Source organism: Helobdella robusta (assembly GCF_000326865.2).
Source record: "Helobdella robusta unplaced genomic scaffold HELROscaffold_19, whole genome shotgun sequence".
Classification (NCBI taxonomy): Eukaryota; Metazoa; Annelida; class Clitellata; order Rhynchobdellida; family Glossiphoniidae; genus Helobdella; species Helobdella robusta.
In genome coordinates this window covers 604,195-627,681 of record NW_008704034.1, presented here as the reverse complement: position 1 = coordinate 627,681, position 23,487 = coordinate 604,195, and the positions used below count along the sequence as shown (strand labels likewise).

The window sequence follows — 23,487 nt, the reverse complement described above, 5'->3', positions numbered from 1 at the left end:
TGCATACATGGATGTTGGATGCATGCATGCAGTTCAATAAATATATATGTAGATGTGTGTCGTATGCGGTAGTTATATTTGTATGGCCGTGTTTTGTTGTGCATGTGTTTTGTCATTCCCATGCGTGTTGTGTTCCATGTGTTGTTTCGGATCTTTGTTGTTAGGATGTTATTATTCTTGTTCTCATTCCAGATTTACCTGGTTTATAGTATCATGTTTATGTTGTTGCGTAATATTCATGCATTTCAGGCTTTCGTGTTAACGAATTTTTACTTGAGTTGTGAATGTTTTGAATGCTTCTGTTCAATCGGTTAGTTAGCTCATGCCCGGCACGTCATATCATATCCTGCGAATGATATCATTCTAATAAACAGGTCCTATCTGATTGAATTAATCTTCATGACATTACATGTGTCAATGTGTGAATAAAATTTAAGCCTCAAACCGGATCTGTACTGAAAATTACCGAAAGTTCAGTCGAATCGATATCCAGAACAGAATCGAAAAACTTTTAGACTGATTTCGAATCAAGACATATTTGGATTTGCGTCACACGACTTCTCAAGATATTTCTGCTTTTTTATATGATGGTGTATAGTTTACATGGTGACCCGTATTTTGTCGATGAACCAGTTTTTCACATACCTATACCCTCATGTGAAATAATTTTTGATGTTCTATAATGGACCATAAATGACTCAGGACTGTCTGGTCATCCAACTTCCTTTCCACTTCCTCTGATGAAAGCTTTCTTTCCTTATTTTATTCTTGCCCACTAGCTGCCTTTTATTCATGATTTTTATTTAAAATGTGTACTTTCACCTACAAATTATATTCCAAATATCTTTCCTAATGTTAAAACATTACATATTCTACAAAATAACATCATATTACATTACATTACGTAACATTACATTACATAACATCACTTACAATTTACAATTAAATAAAAAACACTCTCTCTCTCTCTCTCTCTCACACACACACACACACACACACAGACATGTTCATCTCACCTGACGAATACAAACAAACAATTTTACGAGAGATTCTATCACTACTGCTGCTAGAGACCAGTGCATTGTAACTTCAATTCTGGTTTTACGTTTTGTTGATGCTGATTGTCATTTTTGCATTAATATGAATTTGTATAAACGTGATACGTAAACACAATATATGTTTAATTGTTTAATGTATGTGAGTATATCCTTAAAATATTCATTGTACGCACATTGCACATACATTTATATTTATTTGTTTATTTATTGGAATAAATTACAAAACTAATGGAGAAAGCGTTTAACAAGATTAAACAAAACTTCACGCACATTCACGCCTGCCTAGAAACAAGTTTATCTTCATATATATCTTTATATTTAAATATCTATTTGCAAACTCAACAAATTATAAACAATCTTGAACTTAAAGAAACATACAGACAAACTTCATTGCAAATAGCAAGAAGCAGGTTAACATAACACATGTAACAAGTAACATATACCATGCAACATACTTTATATAATATAACATTTTATATGGCACATAAATTTATGATATATACATTATAAAATAAAATGTGGTTTTAACCGACAAACATACGCATGTACACACATACACACGTACACATACACACACGTACACATATACACGCACCTACGCACATAGTGTGGTGTGGTCGGCTGGTCATAAATTTCTAGGTAATCATGCGCAGTGTGATTTTAAAAGTGAGGTTCTTTATGGCCCCGAACTGTCAGTAAACTCTGCAAAACTTTATGAGTTGGCTGGCTTGGATGGCTGCTTTTTGTTCTTGTTCTTTAAGTTGTTGTTGTTGTGTTGTTGTTGCTGCTGCTGCTGTTGATGTTGACAATAATGTTGTTTTTGTTGTAGTTGTTGATGTTTTTGTTGATGTTGTTATGTTGGCGTTGTAGTTGTTGATGTTTTTGTTGTAGTTGTTGATGTTTTTGTTGATGTTGTTATGTTGTCGTATTGCAGTTTTGTCGTTGTAGGAGAAATAGTCTGCTTAATTGCTTTTTTTCTTGTTTGGCCATTTAAATTTTGCATCGTTTAAATGTTTTATTCTCAAAAACTTGTTTTGTGTTTAGTTTATTTTTTGATGACGATGAGGAGAAAAAGGGTGAGGAGGATGTTGTTGTTTTCACGTTGTTGTTGTGGTTGTTGTTGAATCAATCGCAAACAAACAACCGGTACACAGGAAATGGATAGAGAAGTTATCGAGGAGTAGAGGTGGTGTTTGTTTGATATCTAGTAATATCATATTTTTAATTGTAGGAGAATTTTTGTTTCAAACTATACAGAACCTTCGGCTATGAATCATGACAACACGAAATATAACAATAATAGTAATAATAAAAACAGCAACAACAATAATAATAACGATAATAAATTCTCAAAGAGAAGATGATAGCGATGATTAAGTTCGAGAGAGCGGAAGAGGAAGAAGAAAATGACGACAGTGATGAAGATGAAGAAAACGATGATGCTTGTCATGATGATGACAATGATGATGATGAAGAAGGAGAAGAGAAGGGGGGAGAAGAAGAAGATGATTGAGGTAGTTGTGGTTATGGTTTGGATTCTTCTTTTTAAATGCCTGGCGTTATTTATGATTGTATTTCTTGTAATAAAGAATGGAGGTATAAATAAAGCCACAGCGTCTCTACATCATTTTCTCATTTTTGTTCTCTTCTTTGCCTTTTTATTTAACTTTAGTTATTTTTCCTTCTTTCTCTCTCTCTCTATCTCTCTCTCTCTCTCTCTATCTCTCTCTCTCTCTTTCTATCTTTCACATATTTCTCTGTCTCTCTTTTTCTATTCCACTTTCTTTTTATCTTTCTCGTCAGCTAGTAATAGTAGTAGTATGGTAGTTTAATTTTTTGATGATGAGGATGAAGAGAAAAAGGATGATGTTGTTGTTGTTTTGACGTTGCTGTTGTTGTTGAATCTATCGCAAACAACCAACAGGTGAACTGGAAATGTATAGAGAAGTTATTGAGTAGTGAAGGTGGTGTTTGCTTGATAACTAGTAAATTCATATTTTTTAGTTGTAGGAGAATTATGATGATAATAGCTGTAGTTGTGGTAGTAGCAGCAGCATAGTAGCATTAGTAGTAGTAATGGTTGTAATAGTAGTAGTAATATTGAGTTTTCATTTTATTATTTTTACATAATTGTCGAATGTAGGTAGTTTCACGGGCATTACGTATGAACGAATAAACAATTCTGAACTCATTTTGAATGAGTACACCATCATATCACATCACATCAATGTTTCCTATCATTTAATGTAGATGTTTGATGAGATAGTAATGACTAGAGAAAGGAAGAAGATGGTGAATGTGATGATGGTGATGATGTTGATGTGGCTGATGATGGTTTCAATGTCAGAACTCGGTTAATTTATCTAACAACACCTAATGATATTGAATTAAATTGCTTATAAATCAAATACGTTTAATGACGTGTGTGATTGTTGATATTGTTGTTGCCCTTGTGTGGTTTCAGTATTTTTGATATTATTATTATTTATTTATTATATAATTATTATTTTTAGTTTGTTGCATTTTCTGATTTCTTTCAACCAAGTTTGCCGACGATGAAGTACAGCAAAGATAAAACAAAATTATCCGTATAGGATTATTATTAATTGTTTTCTGCAAATTAATTTAGATTTAAGATAGTTTGATACAAATAATGATTAATATATTCTTACATTTGCAAGTAAATTCAAACAAAAACGCTTTTAGTAGGCCTACTGCGGTCAATTTAGACGGCATAAGACGAGAGGAAATTAACGAAGTCTTTTATTTAATATAACTTTTATTATTTTGAATGGTTCTGATTAATTTTCAATAACAGCTATCAGCTAGCTATATGCTGACGAGAGTGATAAAAAGTGATTATGATTTCTAAATTTATCAGCACTATCAACTCCAACTTACATGTAAATAACATAAATTTTTCTGATTTTTTTAAAGAATAATAAAAAAAAATGAAATACACGGTGTCTGAATGGTTTAGGGCTCCTATAAAATATTTCCAGCATCTTCCAAAAAAATTCATTCATTAACATTTTTCCATCACATTTTTTTTACGAAATCTTACACTTTTATTTTTTTAGCTGGATTGATTGATTCCAGCAAATATTTATTACGAAATGCACTCAATATAATTTGTTTAAAAAACTTTTAATGGCATTCTTTTTTAACGTTTACCACAAATGGATGGTATTTATATCAGGATGTGTTGGACAAACTTAAGAATGAAGATTCACGTAGTGTCTGAGCAATTTATTTTTTTAATTTAAAAATAATTTCTACAAATCAAGCAAGCTTACTTAAATTGACTCGGATGATTTATAAATAACCATAGCTACGCCTAATTTTTCGTTAACAACTACTAATCTAACATGTTCACGAACTTTTGTAAATGAAAAATTGAAAGAGTTTAAACATATTTTTTTCAATTGCGCACCTAAGAAATGTTCGTGGTCTTTAAAGGCGACAACTGACCTGATGGGACCTCACCAGATGGGACCTCACCAGTGTCGATTGCAGGCAGTGCTCGTTGACAGTTTGTTGGTTAGCCATGTCATCGCTTCCAACAACGAACACATTTTTTGCTGCTTGTAATTAATTTCAATCGATGGTTTTCTCAAGTGCGACTTGTTTGTGCGGAGATTTAATTAGTCATCACTTCTTAAACACTAATTTATATTTATCCATACAGATGTGCTTCAAATGTAGTCGTGCATACAAATATTTCACTTGAAATGATGTACGGACTGCAGTTTTTCCAACTGATTTATTATAATTACAATATTAAATTAGAAATGATGTAATGATAAGATACTTGGCAAGAAATGAACGCAGCTTGTATGGAGTGAAAAAGATGCACACAGCTCACAAATCAGAAAGAGAAGCACGTGTATGCGAAGTGATATACATATCAACGAGAGCTTTTATTTTTTAACTTGCACCAGCACATAAATCTGCATATCGACTCTTAATTTACAACTCAAAAACAATTTTGCTTTTCGCTTTTTTTTCCCTCGCATACTTCCACTTCTTCCACCTCTCCATCTCTTCATTTGTTAATTCCAGAGTTAAATTATGCATGCGTAAGAATACTGCTCTGCTACTGCAGGCTCGTAAACAATAAAACAATTAACTCTCTCAAGATGCAACAAAGAATATTATGTCGGACAGAACTTTATGTCGCCGGACAGAACTTTATTTTTCGTGAGACCCACGCAGAAGTCGTGGCGGGAGTAGGGAGTAGGGCGAAGGAAGGTTGCAAACAAGAACGAAGGACGAGAATGAAGGAGGAGGAACAGTGGAGAAAAAAATGGATGAGGAGAAAAAAAAGTGAAAAAAAGGAAGAATTGAAAAAATGATAGAAGAAAAAATTTAGAGGGGTGAAGGAAAGATGCGAGAGAAGGAGGGAGAGAGGAAAAACGCAAAGGTGGATTAGGAAGAAAAAAGGCGAAAAATATAATATAAGGAGATCATTTTCTCGTGCTCATAAAACATAATTTTGGGGAAAGAGTGTTTAACAATTGTACTAATTTTCGAATGGTTATAAAATAGGATGTACAAACGGTATCGACATCATGAGGAGAGGTGCCGTGGAAATAAAATTTATTAAGTATGCTCGATATGAACTGCTCTGCCTTATGAATAAAATGACAGCTGACATTTAACAATCAGTCTTTAAATTATTGTTTTCAGAATAACAAATGCATTTGTACCTGTTTGATACTAGAAGACAATAAAAATTCATAACAAACCTTTGAACGATCATTATACCGTTTTGTAGATTTTATGCGTCTATATGTGCGTGCGTGTTCATGTTGGAGTGTCTGTCTGTGTGTGTTGTGAGAGTGTGGTGTGTGTGTGTGATGTGTGTATGCGTTGTGTGTGTGCATGTACGGGGGCGCGTATATAAGTACACGCGTATATGTATGCTTAGCTGGCAGTCTGAACATATACGAAACGTTGATTGTAACTGCTAAATTTGTGCACTAAAAAACTTGCTCAAGATTTATGGTGGAAGAAAATGAGGAGAGAGTGAGATTAAAAAGAGACTTAGGTGCAAAAGTGAAGCCCATTATAACCAGCCAGTGCATAGCAGTTTGTTATACGTTACTTTTGTCGTAACTGCTGCAGCTTCTACTACGGCGTCTTTAGCTATTTCTACTGCATCTGCAGTTATTTTTACTGTATCTCTGTTTACTTTTTCAACATCCCGCGTTTGTTCATACCGTCAAATGCTGCTCTGTCTGAGTGCTGGTACTTCTGAAAATTTGTTTACTTGTGTGAATTGCTACATGCACAAAATTTCAAAAAGGTGTGACGCCTTATAAATATATGTCAGACATTAGAAGTGCAGACAATTTTTTCATTTATTTTGAGTAATAATTAATATTTTTGGTGGTGTTTAAAATTTAAATACATTAGATGTTCACTGGAAAAAAAAATTGCCATTGATGCGCGTGCTACTTAGAAACCTTACTGGAGGCACATTAATAGGAGCGTGGTGATTTAAAGTTCCTAATGATTTGTTGCCCATTCATTCCGGTTGTATAAACTCAGTTTTCCATTCAAAAGATGGTGCATACACTCATCATAATAAATTCCGATTCAATTTATATAATAAATTTAAATATTCAGATATACAATTTTTACAAAAGACACCTAGGTATTCCTACCATTGACAAACACGCCAAACCTTCCATGTGACCATTCAACTGCCTCCTATCAAATTTATATCATCGCTGGCCTCGTTCGTTCCTTCTCTTGTTTCGATATGGGTTGAGAGTGCATTAAAATTTAAAATTAAATTAAAACACATTCACACATAGAAAGAGAGAGAGAGAGAAAGAGATTGAAAGGATGAGAGAGAAAGAGAGAGGGGGGGGAAATACATCTAGATCACGTGCAGATCAAATCACGTGCCAGGCGGATTGATAATAAGGAGAATATCGTTAAGTTGAGAAGAATGCACGGATTGTTTCCTATGCTTTATTTCTTTGCACGCCAACCATTGATGCTCGCTCTGTCTGTTTGTGTGCGTGTGTGTCTTCAAATCTATTACGTTATTCTTTTAAATTGCTATATACATCTACCCATACATACATACATACAATATATATATACAATATATATAGAGAGAGAGTGAGAGAGAGAGAGAGAGAGCTGGGAGAGAGGGATGCAGGAAGATTATAATAGTAAATAAATCAACATTCACATAGATTAATGTTGTTAACTCTTATACACACACACACACGCACATATATATACATATATATATACGTATATTTTGGGTTTAGACTATCATAAATACAATTATTTATAAAGATCACTGCGTTTTTAGCAGTGATCTTTATAAATAATTGTATGTATATATATATATATATATATATATATATATATATATATATATATATATATATATATACGGTTTTGGTTGGTTGAAGCAAATGAATTAAGGCCAGTTCGCGGTCAACTTATAATTTGTTATTTAATGGCTGACTTTAATTCGAAAGTGCTTAACAATCCCCGTACTGCCTGCAACAAATGTTCATTGTTGGATTGTTGTTGGCGATGATGATGATGGTGGGGGTGGTGATGATAATTGTAAATATGATGGTGGTGGTGGTGATGATAATGATGATGGTGGTGTTGTTGTTGTTGTTGCTGCGCTATTTATTATTGATGTGTTGGTCATCATTGTTGCTGTTTTTTAATGGTCATTGTTGTTGTTTCCATTGTTGACTCCTATAAATATGCTGGCTGGTCAAGCGCTATGTATGTTTCTTTTGTAAAGGCATTACTTATATGCAATGTGCATTCAAACATTCAAACATATGTATATACATATAAGTTCATGTATGTTATATATATAATGTATATACAGGTATATATATGTATTATATACATACATATGCATTTGTATGTATGAATATATATTCATGTACAATGTATGCATGCATTCTTTATGTGATGATGGCTTTTTTGGTTTATGTGTAATTGTTTTTATGTATTTGCTGATAAAGTTACAATATGTATATGTTGTATATATGTTTCATTTACATACGTATGTTTATATATATACTTATGTGTTGTGTGTATGTGTACATATGTTGCATTTGTGTATGTATGTAATGTATGTACACTACATACATGATAATGTATACATTTGTATGTATAAGTGTGCGTTCGTATGTTATATGTTTACGTATTAGCGTTCATTTATAAACATTTTCCCCTCTCTTTTACATCACTCTCATCCCATGAGCATCGTTAAAAATATTGCTCGATTCCTTCATTGTGACGTCATGACCCACAAAAAGGCACGTGATCAATGTTTCAATTTCTTCAATTGCTGACCTATTTTCCACTTCCGATTGACCTCTTTATTGGCGGCACCTCTTTGGACCTCTCTGGCTGCTTCTCATCTTTTTATCTAATTGCTCTTCGTCCTGGTCACTTTTGTTGTTAGTGTTGTTGTTGATGTTGTTGTTGTTATCGTTATTGTTATAATTTATCGTTATTTTTAGTGGTGTTGTTTTTATTATTTTTGTTGTTTTCTAAGTTATTGATGCGTTTATTAATAAGAAATGACGTCGATGAAGACGACGACGATGATATGTAGTTGATTTCTTGGCTGATTAAAAGGTGGATGTTATTGTTGGTTTGGTTTTTTTTGTTGTTGCTGTTATTTTTATTATTATTGTTGTTGTTGTTGTTGTTTTTGCCTACTAAATGTGCGGTCAGTTGTTGCTTTGTTGTGTCGACAATGTGTGAATTCTTTTATTCATACATGTTTGTATGGTGTGCATTTGTGTGTGTGTGTCTGGGTGTGTGTTTGTGTCTGTCTATCTGTGTATGTGTGTGTGAGAGAGAAAAAAAGATGCATCTGTGTGATTTTGTGTTAAGAGTGATCTACCGCGATCATTGTTTATTACATTCATGCTTATAATAATTTTCGCCATTTGTTATTTCCTACCCATGGTTTTTATCTTCAATTGTTATGATCAACATCATTTGTTTCTTAGTCATCGTCATCGCCATTTTCATTGGGGTAGTTTCAAATCTTTCCGACTTTGTAATTATCACCATCTCTCATTATGCCACTCACCATCACAGTTGTTAGCACTTTCATGTTTGTAATTATTATCCTTTTATCGCCACCTTTGCTTTCATCATGAAGATCGTTATCAGTAGTAACATTGTTATCATTTCTGTAGTCACTTCGAGTTACTACAGCCGTCAAAATCTGCACATCGTCGTCGTCATCATATCTATCTCTTACGTATCTATCATCATCAGTCACATCATTATAAATCATCTGTATCAACAACAGCAACATTATCATCAACATCATCGTTATAATCATCATCGTCATCGTCATCACCACCATTATGATCATCATCACTATCATCATCATCATCATTATCACCCTCGACATGCATCCGATCATCCTTACCAATAAATCAATGGAACTTTAGTCAGAGGTTATGCTTTGATCTATGCTGGTTGGCTGGCACTCTTTCACTCCTTCACTTGTTCATTCATTCACTCTTTCACTTGTTCATTCATGCACTCTTTCACTTGTTCATTCATTCACTTTTTCACTTGTTTATTTGTTTTTTACAAGTTTTGTTCTTTCACTTCTTATTTATTCATTTTTCACTCGTTCTTTTCGTACTCTTTCATTTATTTTTTATTTCTTCATTCTTTAATTTTTTTTCCACCCTTTTATTCAGTTATTAATTTGTCATCTTTTAAATTGCGTTACTAACTTTAAGTTAGTTCTTTATAACTTATTCTATATCTTTTTGTATATTTACTATACTTTTAGATTGAACTTTTACTATAAATTTTGTGTTTTGTGCTAGTCAAGTACAAATTTGTTTGAATCAGTTGAATTTTTTGATGAATTTTTTAATAAACCCAATCAATCAATCGATCATTCAATCAGCCGATTGATCGATTTATCAATCAATCAATCAACCAATCAATCAATCAATCAACCAACTTACTGATTTAATTAGTACAAAATAAAGACAAAAATGATTGAGTTTAATGATGAAATTGCTCAATCAATCATTTAATCAATCAATCAACCAATCAATCAATCATTCAGTCAGTAAAAATCCAATCGATCACTTGTTCGTTCAATCAGTCAATCAAGGAGTTGATTGCTTGTTTGATGCACTGCCAATGAAGATAAATCATTGTTGTTATTTATGAGAGTTAATGCACTGTTTTATTCATTCCACTCATTGTGTCTATTTTTTCGTTTGTTCATTCATTCATTCATTCATTCATTCATTCATACATTCATTCATTCATTCATTATTCATTTACTCATTCATTCATTCATCTATTCATTCATTCATTCAAACAATCAATCAATCATTCATTCAATCAATCATTGTTTACGCAAAACTAAATTTTTATATTTATCCAATTAACTAATTAATTAACTAATTAATTAATACATTTGTAAATTTGTACATTTAATCATCCGTTCATTCATTTTTAAACTAATTTATTTAATATTTTAATCGTCAAACTGTTTTTCTTACTGTTTCTTATTGTTAATAAATATTATTAATATTATTTAATTTGAAAAGTTGAGCTAATCAACTTATCAACTGATTTAAGTCATTTACGGATAGATTAAACCACCAAACTGTGCGGTTGATTGATTGGTTGGTTGGTTGATCGATCGATCGATCGATCGATCGATTGATTGATTGATTGATTGATTGATTGATTGATTGATTGATTGATTGAGAACCAGATTAAATAACCAATTAGTTATATGCTTGATTTAATGATCAGTTGATTGATTGTATGATTGAGTAGAAGTGCGACTGACTGACTGACTGATATGATTGATGTGACTGATGTGATTAATAACTTTTGATGGTCAAGCAACTGGAAAAATGTTTTTAATTTTTTTTTTTTGAAAATTTTTATGGCTGCTTGCAACAACGTTGAATCGTGAAATATTGACGTCACTGAAGCTGAAAATCATTATAAGTTTTTAGTTGAATTTTTGGAAAATTAATTTTCATCACATTCACACACACACACACATTCACTCACATTCACACACACACACACACACACACACACACACACACACACACATAAACACACACACTCACAGACAGGCGAGCGTACACATCTATACACGTGCGTTAAAATAGGAATGACCTGCAATGAATTGTTAAATGGTCAATTTATATTTCAACTGCATATATATACTGGATGGAAGGTTGCAGTCCTGGCAGATGCTGCTGCAGATGAAATGGCGATGATAAAAGCGATAAGGATGATGACGACGATGATGTTAGTTGTGATAAGGAGAGTATCAAACAACGTTATTATTATTTTGTTACAGATATAATATTTTTTTTGCTATGGTTAAAATGTTTTCAATTCATTGCATTCCAACTAGTATTGTAGATAATAACTTAGAAACGTTATTCATGTAGGACAGATCCGTGCAGTTTCATGTCTTGATGAAAAGAAAGTTTATTGAAACACTTAAGAATACGCCACAGTTCAGTTTCAACATTCAGCGCGAACTTTTAAACAGACTCAAAAGAGCTTTTTATTTAACAATTAATCTTATGTTACTTGGGAAAGTTTGTGAAATATAAATTTTGTAGTCTTCGGATATGTTAGCCACACAGGCATAACAAATTTATCTACAGACACACAACACATACACACAGGTATGCGTGCACATACACGCGCACACACAAACACACACGAAATGAAGATAAATTGATGATTTGTTAGTATGGATCGCATAATGGAGCTTCATGAACATCAACATCATTTGGACGCTGGCATATCGGTCACCAACAAAAGACACACCACGCACACACACACACACGCACACACACATACACTACAACTTGTTATGATTAATTTGTTCAATGCACACATGATTAATAAAACAAGTCACTGTGACACTTATCATGGTGCCTTTGCTATTGTTGTGTTCGCCTGTGTTGAATTTTGTATGTGTGTGTGTAATTTTGTTTGTGTATGTGTGTACGTGTGTATTTGTATGTGTCGTTATTTTTTTTGTTTTGTGCTGTCGTTGTCGTAGCCCTTGTCACCGCAGTTGATATTTATATATCATTTTACTGTTGCATTTTGACTATTCATTGACATTAAATTACAATAACATTAATACCGATTATTAAACGCAACATTAACAACAACAGCAATAAAGCAATAATAACAGCAACGATGTAAGTAAAGAACAATTTGATATGATCAAGCGATGTTTGCCGGATGATGAGTTGATGTTAGGTGGTCGTTGCTTATAAGTTATACGTTTTGTCGATGGAGATGGTGATGTTGTGCTGTTAACGTTTTTGTGGTAATTATTTTCAAGTCCACACGAGCAATTAACGCACTCACACGTGCATCACGCACTCACTCACACACACACACACACACACACATATATATATATATAGAAAGAGAGAGAGAGAGAAAGACACGCCCACTTAGAGATAGTTATAGGTTGACTGTTCAACAAGATTGATGGTCAGCCACGAACAAGAGAACAAAAGACAATGGAAGACGATAAGCACGAGAAGAGAAGGACACCTGCCGAGTGTACCGTCCTGCAAACATTCCGACTTTTAGTTGACCCCAAGATGACCTGGTCAAATTATTGGAAAGAACATTTCTTTAAGTTTTACCTTCCGTGATGACGAAGTTTAGGAGAGGGTTTGTTGCTCGTTGTTGTCGTCGTTCCTGGTGTTTCTGAAATTAAGATATATAATCAACAAAATTGAAAATGGAATAAACAAAAAGTTGAAATAAATGAAAACAATCAAAGCAAAAGTTCGATACAGTCAATTGAACATTCTGACGACAATGAAGCATACTTTTAAAAATATCTTACTACCTTACTATTAGGACAAACATACATCACATTGCACAACATTCACATCAACTACAACATCAACAACAACATTTCAAACAACAGCGACCACTACATCTCAACACTTTTCAGATATAAAGACATCAACCAGCATATATATATATATATATATATAATAGTCATTCAGATGCAAGAGCTTGTTGTATGTAACCTGTAACGTATACCGCTGGCAATGTAAATGTGATACACACACGTGCACATAAAATATATACGCACACACACACACACACACATACTCATGCATACACACACATACATGCACACATACACATATGAAGTAGTTGTGATAATTAGAACAAAGACAAATTTGAAATGACTTTTGCTGAACTTTTGCTTTAAGAGATACAGGAGGCTGGTTCTTGTGTGTGTGTGTGTGCGTTTGTGTTGCGTATTGTACATATTTGTATGTATTCGTTATTCATGTATGTGTGTGCGTGCGTGCGTGTGTGTGTGCGTGCGTGCGTGCGTGTGTGTGTGCGTGCGTGCGTGCGTGTGTGTGTGCGTGCGTGTGTGTATGTAGATGAGTGTATGTGTAGATTTGTGCAAGTAAGTATATTTATGTTATAGAGGTTTCAAAGTTATGATGATAATGGCAATTGATTTCTGTTGGACGATGCTGTGTTGTCGTTGGTGTTGTTATTGGCGTGGTTTTTGTCGTTTTTGTTGATGTTGTTGCTGGTATTGTTGTGTTGTTCTTCCTTTTATTTTTTCCTCCTTTTGATTTATTGTTAATGGTTTGTTTAGTTGCTTGATTGGGTTGCAATAATTTTGTATTCCTCCTTCCATACATGTGTGTATGTAGATGTTTATGTATGTTCGTATACAAGCCTATATAAGTATGTACATATATAAACCTACTATATATATACATATATACTATATATATTTGTATATATATATATATATATATATATTTGTATATATATATATATTTGTATATATATATAATATTTGTATATATATATATATATATTATTTTAACTTCAATAAAATAAATAATGACGAAAAGAATTTGGTTAGAAATATTGAAAAATGTAATATAAAACTATACAACGCTAGAAATTCGGTAGATTTCATCAAATAAATACATATAGATGCATATTTGATAAATTATCAATTATATTCTTTTTCCAGACCTATATATATATATATATATAATCGAATTTTAAGTTCATATAATTTTAAGTTTATATAATTTTATTATACAATATCATTTATGCCTTGTTTTATTGCAACATTACCCTACGTAATGTTTTATGGTCATTTTTGGAGTCATGTTACAGCCGTGTCGAACGTCATTATCGACATTATTATTTTATTACTACTAGTAGTAGTAGTAGCAGTAGTTTCAGTAGTAGTAGTCAGTAGTACTGTCACTACTACTAAGTAGTAGTAGTGACAGTAGTAGTAGTGACAGTAGTAGTAGTAGCAGTAATAGTAGCAGCAGCAGCAGTAGTAGAAGTATGTAGAAGAGGTAGGTTGGTGAATAAAAAGGGTTTTGAAGGTATGACAGTATGGAAGAGGGTGCAACTCATGGCCTGCATGACAGTTTGATAAATGAACTTATAACACGTTTGTATCTGTTTGAGCGTGTGGTGCGTTCGTTGCGTGCACGTGTGCGTGTGTTTGTTTGTTGTGTACGTGTGTGTGTGTGTGTATGTTTAGTCTGCTGTTTTATTTATTCCTGTTGTGTGTTTGCTTATATCCGTTTGTGTGTGTGTGAGTCTGTATTGTTGTTTGCTTCTCTGTTAGGAAGTATTGGTTTACATGCTTTTTAGTATTTATGCTTCAGCTCTTTGATGTACACAAGTGTGTGTGTGTGTGTGTGTGTGAATATATTTATGTTTGCTGAATATTTGTGTGTTTAATCGTGTTTCCGTATGCCTGTGATTATTTTTTTTACATTTTTTGAAATTATTGAAAAGTTATTCATTTATAATTGTCTCGTGTGTGTGCTTTTGTTAGCTTTATTATGTGCGTACATGTTTGTGTGTATGTGTGTGTATGTGAGTGTGTGCGAATCTTTGTATCTTTTTAAGTGTGTTTGTATTTGTTTGTGTGACTGTGATTGGAGATGCACAAATGTTTATTGAGTAGTGCCAAATGTTGCTGTTTTGAAAGCATACCTAATGTTTTTCTGATAAGCTGTTGTTTATTTTTTCATATATTTATACGTGTTAATTGAAACTGATGATGTATGTGAAAGATATATTTAATTATGTTCACAAATGTTCATTTTTGTTTGTTTGGAAGTGTTTTCATGTGTTCATGTGTTCGTGCGCATGTTTGCTTATCCTGTTCACATCTGGTAACTTTTATGTTTGCATTTGCATATACATAACTTTCAATGCATAATATGTACGTGTATATATATATGCGTGTTATGTACGCACATTTGTACGCTTACCTCCGTGCTAACATTCTTGTACGCTTATCAAAGTTTACAAGCATGTGTACGTACATCAATGGGCGTACACTGCGGACACATGCTGTGTACAAATGAGGTTTGTTGGCGGGAAACTGAAGAGTGTACACACACACAAATGTATATATATATATATATATATATATATATATATATATATATATATATATATATATATATATTCATATTAAATACATATAAGTATATGTTTGTGTGTATAAATAGTTGTTCCCTTTATAAGTTTTTAAATTTTCTGTCGATATTTGTTCGGTGGTACGTTTCATACAGAAACTTCATCCATCAAAAGTCTTCTGCGCAACTGTTGAGTCTTGGACTGCTCGTTCGTTTGTCTGTTTGGAATGCTTCTAATTCAATTTACCTGTTACAGCAACGTCATAAATTACGAATATTAATTATTTATTTTGTAGTATTTGGCATTTCTGTTGGTTTGATTATTTTATTCGTTGCTGAAACACCGTGACGGTTTTTGACAAACTCTAAATCGTTTTTCATCTGTTCATCAATTTATTTATTGACACATTTACACATCCACTCACTCACTCAATCAATCACTCAGTCACTCAATCAGTCACTCACTCAGTCACTCACTCACTCAATCACTCAATCAATCACTCACTCACTCACTAACTGATAACGATGATGATGTGGGGCCGAGTATACAACTTACGACCATCATATGATTACATGCACCATCCAATTTGGATTCGGTCAGGTTGGTTGGCTGCTGATGATTTCTCCTTACATTTTATTATTATTGTTTTTATTGTTGTTGTTGCTGTTGTTATTGTTGTTGTTTATTGTTTTTATAAAAATAAATATTATTCTTATTATTTATAATATTTATACAATTGAGATGCTTTAACTAATACACGCACGTAAGGCATTTTAACACATACAAATTACGTTGTAATACACACATACACACACACACACACACACACACATTTTTATACAAATTTCAAATGTTTTTAATAAATGCAAAATTATCTGTATATTTTATTACTACATACGTATTTCTGTACACACATACATAACATACTGTATGTATGTATATGTATATATGTATGTATATATATATATATATATATATATATTGTATATTAAACATATGTTGTACGTGTGTATATTGTATATGTATGTTTATTGCATATCAAACATACGATGTACATTAGAGTTGTATTGTATAGGTCATGTTGTATATTCTATACACGTTGTGTGTATACTATTTCACTATTTCAAATCTTCTACTTCATTTTTCATCACTTTTACACACACACACACACACACACAGACGGAATGTAAATTTGGGCACGCAAAAACACACACACACACACACAGATAGATAGACAGACAAACACGCAGACAGACATACACACATACATACACACAGACATAATGTAAACTTGCGCACGTATGTACAAATACACACACACACGCACAGACAGAGAAATGAAAGCCTTTTATAAACGGGGCAATTATTCTAACAGTAAATCAGTGGTACCGTGGTGATAACGCTGAAATAAAAGGTAATAATTTCATTATATAACCATCAACAAGATGTTCATTAAAATGGGTAGTTAACTATCAACAACTCACAACAGCTCACGCTTGGAAATTTCTCTCTTGTTCCCAGTTAATCTTTCTCATATATTTGTGCCGTATATGTGCTAATACATCTCTAACATTCTACATGTTATTTCATATTTATATATGATAATCATTGTTAATTTGGTTAAATATATATGAAAAATGTTTGTGTGTGTGTACATGTTTGTGTATGTATGTCTATGAGTGTGTGTGTGTGTGTGTGTGTTTATTATTCAAAATGTCTTGCAGGATAGTGAAATGGTAAAGTTACCTGATCTGGCAGTTTCAGAGGCCAGTTACTAATCCCTGCCCCAACTACATGCAATGCTATGTAGTTACGTTGAGGCATGGGTTTGAGTGTTAAAAATTTAAAAAATATTAACGCTGGTGAAAAAAAGTCATGGCTTGGCGATAATATTCTTATGTTGTGTATTATACACTAACATTTTGTCACCCTTCTTATTAGTTACTTTCTATTATTATTACTATTATTATTATTGTTGTTGTTGTTGTAGTTTTAGTTGTTGTTGTTTTTGTTGTTGTTGTTGTTGTTTCCGCGTTGTCATTCATTTATTATTCTTTGTACCTTCAATACTTCGCGTGAAAAATGAACATTTTTAATTCACAAGGCACTACATTTCAGTTATTAAGCGATAAAAATGAATTAATGGCTATTTAAATAATACGTCGTCGTCATACTCTTCGTCATCGTCAACATTCATCTTCTTCTTCATCATCTTCATCATCTCCGTGATCGTCATTATCATCATAATTTCTCATAAATTACTTAAATTTAGAGTTAGACCTCCTTGAAAACATCGAAATATTTACTTATTTAATTAATTATTTATACTCTCAAATATATACTCCCTATGTTTTGGAAAACTTATAAATATCCATCAGAGTCAACCAAATATATAAATATTGGTTTCATTTGGTCCATTCAAAATTATAACGATAAAAATAAAATGAACGAATGCTGTTGTTTGAGCCAAGTCGACAACATCAACATCCGCAACAACAACAGCAGCAAGAAAAACAACAACAGCAACAACAAAAACAACAACAGCGGCAACAAAAACAGCGGCAGCAACTTCAACAACAACAACAGCAGCAACAAAAACAGCGGCAGCAACTTCAACAACAACAACAGCAGCAACTTCGGCAGCAGCAGCAGTGTCAGCAACAGCCACAACACAAAATAAAGCAATTGAAAAATGAAAAGAGAGGGAGAGAGAGAGAGGGAGAGCATTTGGAAAGATTGGTTAAGTACGTGTAAAAACAGATGTTTCGCTTGAATTATGTTTTAAAATGTTCCACTCTCAAGCCGAGTAAATCAAACATGCAATCCCATATGCTGCAAATAACAGAGACTCACGGAGGAAACAATCACACGTACAATATTTTTTACCCTCACACGCACGCGCACACACATATACACATTCACACGCACACACTACACATGCATATATATATATATATATATACACGCGCACACAAACAGACATATTTATTCAGATATATACATATATATTATCTTCATTCTGCAGCACAATAAAATACTTTCATATGCATAGCCATGCCTTAAGACAGAATGCTATAGGATGAGCAAGAAGATTTGTAAGCATGTGTTTGCATTTGTTTGTCATCGAGCAAATAAATGGATGCGAGCATGTAACATCTAGAGGCAGGCCAAACTTGAACGAGCGCTGAAATGCAAAGGAAGAAAAGCTGACACTAACAAATCAACCAAACCAGCCTAACAAATCAGCCAAACAACTCAACCAAACAAACCAATGTGACCACTGACCAGGCAACCAATCATATAACAAATCAATCAATCCATTAACTTTCTTCATTTTTGTATATGCCTCGTTTTTTTTCAATTTGCACGTCGTATTACACACACATATTTATATATAATTAATTATAATTATAAATACAAAGTTATTGAAACTCAGATTCAGTAGAGCTACCAGTTTGTTTCAGTTATTATTGAATGTGCAAGATGCTTCTTTAAAGTTATGAAGTCACCGACTTTCCACTGGTTTGTGACTTTGTGTTTGCGGTCACAATACTCTGGGGGCTCTTTGTGACTCTTTGTGGCTGCTCTGCTACGTGATGCTGGCACCTGGGTTGGTCACAGTTTTGCCTTCAAAATATTTTTTGGCCAACAAACAAGCGTAGAAACAATAAACACCACAGATCGTCATCATTTCTATGAGTTAATTTCTAATCGCAATAATAAAATTTAATCCTAAGAGCGATAGAAATTATTTTTCAACAGCAATCACATATTTTTATCAGCATACATGTGTTTATATTGATATATATAAGTAAAATTTGTACATGCATGTATTCATCTATATACAGTACATACCTTTTCATATTGTCCATGTGCATACGGATGTGATGTACGTGAATGTACGTGTGTATGCGTGTTTGTACGCTTGTGTGCGCGCGCTTAAGTAGGTACGTGTATGTACGAACGGACGAGCGAGTGAAGGTTTTGATGGACGTCTGCTTATATTTCAAGCATTGTTCTTGTCGATGTGTTAAAGTCGCATTCGAGCCAATGTCACACTTTATTATGCTGTTTGTCAGGAAAAGATGGAGGTGTGCTCTGTGATGTTGTGTGTGCATGTGTTGTCTGTGTATATGTATGTTAAATGTATGTGAGTGTGTGTGTGTGTACATATGTGTACGTGGGTGATTGAATGTAAATATGTGCGTAAGGTGTGCGTACGTGCGTACATGTACGTATGTTTCGTGTATCATGATACAACATCAGATTATGTAATGATACAATACGCATGCAATTTTTGTTACTTTACTTTAAGACTTGTGTTGTATCTTATGTACGTAGCCTAGCATATGGAAGCTTCAATCCGCGTATCAAATGTATCTGTGCATTTGATGTGCAAAGGTAGTATTTCATTACAGATGGCATATTTATGTAGGTATCTTTACAAATACTTGTGTGTATGTGTGTGTGTGTTTGCAAGCGTGCGTGTGTAAGTGCGTGTGTGTGAGGTATTCTTTTGTATTCAATACCTTATGCATGAGATATTATGTTCTGCTCATTGAAGAAATGTTCTTATCATACTTGCGAGACATGATTAACGAAGTTGTTTTGATGTATGAGTACGTGTGCGTACACTTGTATGTGCGTATTTATGTATGTATGTAAGCTTTTATTTGTTTGTTGTGTATGTCTGCTTGCTGGTTCTCATGGCCTTGTGCGTACGTCATATGGAATGTAATGCCCAGAACGATATGATGCATGTGTATCACGTTCTATCATCAATATACTCCACCGCATAGCTCCAAATCGGGTTGATCTTCTTCATGCAAACCCAGTTTATTCAATTTTAATAGCTAGGCCTTACTTGTATCATCTGTATTTTTATATTTTCAGGTATTTTTGTGGTATTTTGCGGTATTTTTCCTGATTTTAAAATCAGGAAAAATCGTTACCGTGGGTAGCTGTCAACATTAACATCAAGTCTCCCACCTTATTTTTACATAAAAGAAAATGAATGATCTAAGATTATCGAGCGGAATAGATTGATTGATATCTTAGTATATACATGCGACCTTCATTCATTTATTTTTCTCTTCTTACATTCCTTTATTCCTTTCTTCGGCTTCAAGTGATTACCTCAGTTGTCGATGTTTATGACGATGATGGTTCTAACGAAGTTGCTGCTGCTACTACTGCTGATGTTGTCGTTGCTGCTGTTGATGTTGTCGTTGATGTTGTTGTCGCTGTTGTTGATATGTGTTGTTGTTGCTGATGATGTTGTTGTTGGTGTTGTTGTTGCCACATTGTTGTTGCTGTAGTCAATGTCATTAGCATTGCTAACAGCAATTATTCAACTACATAAGATGTTTGTAAAAATAACTTTTATGTAATTTTCGCTCTATGTTTCGGAGAATGATATCCAGGTAGATTTTACTGTTGTTGATGTTAGCGTATTGATGTCAGTATTAATAACGCAGTTGTTGTTAATTATGTTGTTGTTATTAATTGAGTTTATGATGTTATTTGCTGTTAATTGGTGTAAGGATGTTATTGTGGATGTTATGAATCATGATTTTATTTTTTAATAATTTACGTACGAAAAGTTATAGTTTTTTTTCTATTTAGTCATTTTTGTCGAGACAATTTGTTATGTTAAATAGTTTTTTTCAATTTTTCAGAGTTGAATGACGTCAACAAAAAAAACTTTAGCGATGGTAATTTGTATAAATTTTGTTTTTCAACGTTTTAAAAGATGAGATGAATATGATTTAATTTCGCGTGGGGTGGCTGGAAACAATGCTGAATCAATCATTAGCACCTTAATAAGTTTTATATGTTTACACTTATCTCCATTTGTAGGTATGTCCAAATTTTAATTTTCAGTTTTAGTGGGCATGTAAACAAATTTATACTTGAATTATCAAATTTTTGAAACGTGTCAACTCTCTTTAAATCATTTTCGTATTTACTTAGTTAGGAACCGATTTGTTTTGCTATCTTTAATTTTTGTTTAAAACATTTAAATTTTTTTAATTAATTTGCTGTTATTTATTTTATTTAATTTTTTTAATTTTTTTAATTTTTAATTTTTTTGTATAATTCGTAAATGACAATTCATATTTTATATATCTTCTGGAGAACATTCTCTCCGGAACATATGGAGTGAAATACTTATTATCAACATTTAAATTCCATTTAAATGACGTCATTTTTTGTCACATATTTGAGTATTTGTTTTTTTTCACGGTCATCCTCATCATCCATTCTTATTTTTGCACGTTGTATAACTGGCTATCAAGCTAAGTGTTCGGTTGGTTTGTCGATTATTGATCGATTAATGGTTAGTTGATAGATTGATTGATTTTTGGATTGACTGATTGATGGAGTAGTTAATTGATTGATAGCTATATCGCTTTCAAAACAGTGAAATTTTTTCTAAGACGAATTTCTCAGTTATTTGAGTAGATAGTCAGAAATTTTTGGTTGTTTTATATAATATTTGGCTGTATTATAAAAATATTTTATACTTTTTCAACCTAAGCTACCGCCCACTTAAAAAACTCAAACTGAAAAACACATCGTTAATTTTTCTCCTTTCATAATTTATGTTCCTTTTTATCTAAAGAATTTTTTGTAGGTAGTTTTTTTCAATTTGAAGTTTTCTTTATGTTGTCGGCATCAGTTGAAATGTTTATTTCTTCCTCTCTTCAACGCGTCATCCGATCATTAAGTCCTTGTTTATGGCGATTACAATGTTCTTCTTGCGTGGATCTTCTTGCTGCTCTTGAGCTGTTGCTTGGTTGTTGTTGCGTTGTTGTTGTGTTGTTGTTATGGTTTAAGTAGTTGTTGTTTTCTGTTGTAAAGTCGCGTGTTTGTTATGTTGTTTTAAGTTAATGCAGGTTTTGTTTTGTAAGGTATTTTGGCTTTTTTGTATTGTTGTTTTTGTTGTTTTCGTGTTAAAGTTGCCGAATGTCTGATGATGTTTGTTGCTTTCATTGTTGTTGTTGTTGCTGAATTATACTGTTGTTATTATTTTTTAATATTTTTATTGTTGCTGTCTTCAGTGTTATTCTTTTTCCCTGCTTTTGTTCTAGATGCTTAAAACAACATCAGAAGTCTGAGGGGCTATTTTTATTGCGACATATTTTGTTGTTATTATCACTGTTATGGTTGTCGTTGCTGTTGTTGGTAGTGTAGTTTGGTGCTGTTGTTTTTGTTGTTGTTGTTTTTGTTAGTGTTGGTAATAAAAATGGTGATGTCGACGTTCTTGACGATTTCGTTGTTGTTGTTGTTGTTTTTGAACATACGTGGATGTTTTTGTTATTGTGAAGGACATTAAGGGTCCGTTTATGTTTATATTGCTGTTTATTTTCGTTTTTTTGACGCGTTCAACATTGAGGTTTTTTTTGCCATGAGTCTCTGACGCTGACGTGATGTGACGTGATGCAATTTGATGTCACGTGAAGTGATGTAACTTGATGTCATGTGGGATTTACGTGACGTGCTGTGATGTAATGCGACGTGACATAATGTCATATGTGATTTAACGCAATGCTGAGAGAAGATGTAACGTTATTTTCGTATGTCCATGTGAAGTCGCATAACCAGACATAATGTAATGTTATGTTATGTGATGTGATTGATGTGATTGGATTTGTTGGATCGAAAAACTTGATGTGATCTATCTTGATATATATATATACATACATATACATGTAAAGTCATTATCTAATTTAGTCTTTCACAACGCGCATATACAAAAATGTTACTTAATTAACTTTAATTATTTAATTAATGTTATTTAAATTTTATTAATGTCATTTAAAATTTTAATGTAACATGATGCTATCTGATGTAACATAAAATAGGTTTATGAACTCGAATGCGCTGCGCTACTATTGAAAAAATGAGATAAAATACGTCT

The 23,487-nt window shown here is 32.8% G+C and overlaps 1 protein-coding gene across 1 annotated transcript in view; it reads right to left on the bottom strand.

Annotated features, from left to right (window-relative positions):
* Nucleotides 1-11,742: 11,742 nt before the first annotated feature.
* Nucleotides 11,743-23,487, bottom strand: part of HELRODRAFT_76910 (hypothetical protein) — a gene marked incomplete at both ends in the record, with an annotated part of 45,596 nt that continues 33,851 nt past the window's right edge. The window contains 2 exons of the mRNA XM_009016654.1: nucleotides 11,743-11,952; nucleotides 16,721-16,908. Of these exons, the coding sequence (XP_009014902.1) occupies nucleotides 11,743-11,952; nucleotides 16,721-16,908 (398 nt within the window). The remainder of the gene's footprint in view (nucleotides 11,953-16,720; nucleotides 16,909-23,487) is intronic.